Source organism: Hipposideros armiger, unplaced genomic scaffold (assembly GCF_001890085.2).
Source record: "Hipposideros armiger isolate ML-2016 unplaced genomic scaffold, ASM189008v1 scaffold_61, whole genome shotgun sequence".
Classification (NCBI taxonomy): Eukaryota; Metazoa; Chordata; class Mammalia; order Chiroptera; family Hipposideridae; genus Hipposideros; species Hipposideros armiger.
In genome coordinates, this window is record NW_017731411.1 from 546,328 (window position 1) to 550,725 (window position 4,398).

At 53.8% G+C, this 4,398-nt stretch overlaps 1 protein-coding gene across 7 annotated transcripts in view; it reads left to right on the plus strand.

Moving 5' to 3' along the window:
• ARHGAP44 (Rho GTPase activating protein 44) overlaps positions 1 to 3,827 on the plus strand; it is a 174,420-nt gene extending 170,593 nt beyond the window's left edge. For 6 of the 7 annotated variants that reach the window (XM_019641507.1, XM_019641503.1, XM_019641508.1 and 3 more), the window contains one exon: positions 2,301 to 3,827. Coding sequence is in view for 4 of the 7 variants with exons in the window: in XM_019641503.1 (XP_019497048.1) it covers positions 2,301 to 2,440 (140 nt within the window). In the remaining 3 variants the exon portion in view is untranslated. Of the gene's footprint in view, positions 1 to 395; positions 1,688 to 2,300 lie in introns of all 7 variants that reach the window. The other variant, XR_002123895.1, reaches the window with a different exon arrangement.
• Positions 3,828 to 4,398: the final 571 nt, after the last annotated feature.

Below are 4,398 nucleotides of genomic sequence, written 5' to 3' on the forward strand. Positions count from 1 at the left end.
GGACTGTTCATGTGACGAAACTTTGTATCATCAGAGGGCCTGCAGAAGAGGTCTGTGCCCAGTGTCCAGGGACAGTCCCTCACATACACGTTGGTTTAGGAGAGGGTCCCAATGACATTGCTGCCCAGTGCCCGGACTCAGCCCCACCGCGTGGCCTGGAGCGTGTCCGTGCACCGTGCTTGCACCCCAGCGGATCCCCACTTTCAGGAGGAAAGTCTAACTTGCCTTCCTCTGGACTGAGACAGCTGGCAAATCCTGAAGAATCCACAGTATTAGAATTCTCCCTGCACTTACTTTTTCCTAGCATATATGGCCAGCCAGGTCCTTTCTCTCCAACTCAATGAAATCTTTTGGGAGCAGTTATACCAGTTTTTGCCTGATATCCTTCTATACAGAGCAGATGCTCAAAAGTAAAACCAAGGCAAGAGCATGAAAGAAGCCGGAGGAACCAGGTGTTTTTGCTTCAGTGAGGAGGGGCACCCAGAGGAAACCAGGGAACGGCACTCCGGAGCCCCCATGAAAGCTGCGGGGACAGCGACAGGCATGGCAGAAGGAGTCCGGCGTCCACAGACACGTCTCCTAACAGACACCCCTGGAGCTTCTTTCGAAACAAGAAACAGGCTCCCTCCGCCCCTCCCCCTGTGCCCCGCAGTGTCTCTGGGGCGCCCTCCCCTAAGTCTTGCTCCCTGGCTGCCTGAGCCGCCTTCCTCCGCAGGGCTGTCTCTACGGGCACAGCCAGGATCACAGCTGCGCAGCTCCTCTCAAGTTCCTCTCTGGGCTGGGGGGTTCTTTCCATGCTCTATCTGTACTGTCACATAAACCCATCGTCACCCTTTGTTGTTCCCCTTTGACTGCAGGGACACAGGGAAGGTAAGGAACTTGTCCGAGGTTAGACTCCCCCTAGTGACAGAGATGGGATTTGGAATCCGGGCCGGAGGGCCTGTGCCTTACCTAACAGAATGCTGCATGGCAGGTGAGGCTGGCGGGCCCCAGGCCAGGAGCAGCCTCCAGCTGTGCACCAGGGATGGGCCCCAGCAGTAAGGGCAGGACACAGGCCTGCACATGTCCTCTGGGGCAGAAGGGGTAGCACGTGGCACTGGCTGAGCCCGCCTCAGACCCCCAGTCACTGCTCCATCAGGCAGCAGAATGAAGACAGGATGGAATAACATTTTGAGGACTGGGGGTGGGGTGGGCTGAGACAGAAGGACCTTTGTTGGAGAGGTTCCATGTTTGTATGTCTTTTAGGGCAGTGTCCAAATGTCTGTCTGTCCACTTGATATGGCATTCTTTGGGTTGAATGTTTGTTTTACCTAAAAATCAAAAACACAACAAAACCCCACCCTCGGGTCTGGTCTAGAGCTGCTCCCCTCCTAGGTACACTTCCTCCGTCACGCGCTGCTACGGGGCCCAGGTTGACAGCAAGGCTAAGTGGGGGCAGAAACTAAGCAGGCCAAGGCATGGGTGACAGGACTGAGAGGACAGGACCCAGGGTCTGCGGCTTTGAGCTCCATCGCATCCCAGTGAGCCTGCTGCAGCCCCAGGACTCCCCAGGCTTGGCCTTCCCAGAGGGGTGTGGTCCAGGCCCCCACCAGGGGGCCATGCCTGTGCCAAGCTGCGGGCTCTAAGGACTTGATTTTACCGGCTCACAGACTCACCACATCCCAGACGCCGAGTCTTGTTACCTCAGGTACATTTCAGGCACATTCTTCCTGATCATCTGCCAGGAAGAATGACCTTTTAGTGCCCCCAAGAAGGCTGTGCCTCTAGGTGAGCCACTTCCCTAGAGCTGAGTGATGGGGTTTTCCTGCAGTTGGAGAGCAAAGTTTGCTCCGACAACTGCCAGGGTTCTGCCAGGGTTCTGAGGGGAACCCTTGGCCCTGCCCCATCAGCCATTTGAAGTGTACTGTTGACAGCCTGAGAGTGAGGGTGCCGTGGATCTCAGAATTTCCCCATCTGACCAGAAAATGGGGTGTTTTTCCACTGCCTCATCCCGTCCCTGCAAACTTGAGGGAACTAAACGCTACCCTGAAATCCCCCCAAAGCCATCACCGAGACCAGCCCTGAAGGCAGTGAGTGCGTGGTAGCCTGGTCCTCTGGGGGCCACCCCAGTGGGGTCTCGATGCTGCTCCAACAGGCTTGTTTGGTAGAAGCAAAGTGGCCCAACCCTAACCGGCCGCACACTAAAACGCTTCAGTCGGTCCCCAAATAGGCTAGCCCTCCAGTGCTGACTAGTTACCTGCCCTCGGCGTCTCCGTAGCTGAAGGCCCCTTTCAGACACCTCTCTCTCTGGCAACTTCCAGATCTCGTCCACTTTGATGTTCCCTCCATCCACATAGAGCTGGGGTCGACGCTCCGCCCGAGTCCCCTGGAGCACGTGCAGCGACACTCGGTGACTGAGAAGAGGGACTCGGAGGAGGAGTCTGAGAGCACCGCCCTCTGACACGTGTACATACGTGGGCCCAGACCGACACGCCGGGAGTGCCCCTGGGCTGCCAAGCATCTCCGTTGGCTCCTTGCTGTCACTGCCAACGTGAGGCTGGAGTTTTGCAGAAAACTGTCATCTCCGGCCCGTGTGGCACATGGTGGTGGTGCAGATTTTGTTCGTTCCCTTCAGGTGGTGACTTTGGCCTTTTGTTTGACCTTTGCCTTTTGACTTTGTGCCTATTTTGATCCACTTTCAGCCTCCATGCCAAGCAACAGCCCTCTCCACCCAAGGGCTTGACTGTCGGAAATGTCCTCTGCAGGGTGGGGGTGTGATGCAGGGTCAAGTTGCCCGTTAGACCTGGGGCTGCCACCTGTACTGATGGCGAATGTCAAGTCCTGCAGGACCAGCTGAGCGGCTGCAGAAGGGAAATGGGATAGCGGGGCCTGTCCTTACAGCGGGAGTAGATCCTGGGCGCTGACTTGCCCGCTGCACTCGGGAGAACTGGCACTGCCCCCCCTTAATCCATGGGCTCTAGTAAATGGCTTAAAACAAAACTTGTTTCACTTCCTAAAAAAAAAACTGTTTTTCCACACTGTGTGACTGAAAACTCCATTACCACTTTATCATTTTATGCTTCTGAATTAAAAAGTGATCTTGAGGGTGTCTGGAGGGCTAAAAGATAGCTCCCTGTCCCCCAAAACACCAGATGTGTGACAGTAACCTCCAACTCCCCACCCCGATCCCCAGGCCCTCAGTGGCACTCAGCCAGCCATAAGGGACGCTGGGCCCAGGAGCTGGCCTCTTTTCTGGAGGTCACGGGTGAATACAACTGTTACCCAAAGCATGTGGAAGCAAGCGAAGCCGGCCCTGGAGCCCCCAGGCCAGTGCCGCCGGCCCTGTGGTGTGGCGTGTCCCGCTCACCAGCATCAGGACTCGTCCCTTCTCATGACCCCCCCCATCCATTCTTAGGGAGGAGGGCCAGGATGGCACTGGGGAGCCTAGTCACACTTGGGGACTGAGGGAGTGAGAAACAGACTCGGGTCGTGCATGCAAAGTCAAATTTTATCCTTTTAAAATAGATATGATAGACCTATACATGATATAATATTTGTATATATGAAATCTCTCTATATTTGTTTAATTTGAGCCATTCAATCTAAACCAATGTACAGGTATACAATGAGAAATTTAAATGCTTCGTTATTTTTCCCGACAGTGTAAAATAACCCTTCTCACACCATGGGATTTGCAAACTTTTGATGCTAACAGCTTTGCTCACTTCCTGGCAAGGGCGGTTCAGTACCCAATTTGTAATGGAGCCTGGGGGGTTGAAAGTACCGTTAAGTACATGTACAAATAGTTGTCAAAAGTAATCTTATTAAAATAGATTTATTATCCCTGAGCGTGGCCTATCGTCTTGTTTTAATAGGAACTTGTGGGGACATGGGACTCAATGTCAAGTGCTGCCTCAGGAAGAAGCCTGAGTTTTTAAAGCATTTCTCTTTTCTCCTGGGTAGAGAAAATACACAAATAATAGATTTATCTTTAAAAATTCTCTCAATTTTCAAGAACACGCCTCAGTGTTTTTAAATGTCGTCAGGAAGGCAAGGGAGCAAGCGACGACTATTTCTCAGTACTTGGAAGAGCAATGACTGATTCTCTTCTCATTATTGCCAATAAAGGGCAAATCTACGGTCTCCATTGTTCCCAGAGCAGCGAACGGGAAGGCACTTTCCTGAGCCACCAGGTGCCCAGTGGCTCTGCTAGTGCGTGGACCAGGCTACTGCTGTCAGCCAGCACAACTTCTGTCAAACAAACGAGGCTACCAGGGCTGGTGCCTCCCTACAGATGGGCTCCGAAGGTCCTTGCTGCCGTCAGAGCGGGCTTCCAGGGTGCACTGGGTACCTGGCAGCAGCGCAACACTGCACAGGGGGACTCCTGCTCAGAGGTGGCACCAGGACGAAGCAAAGCAC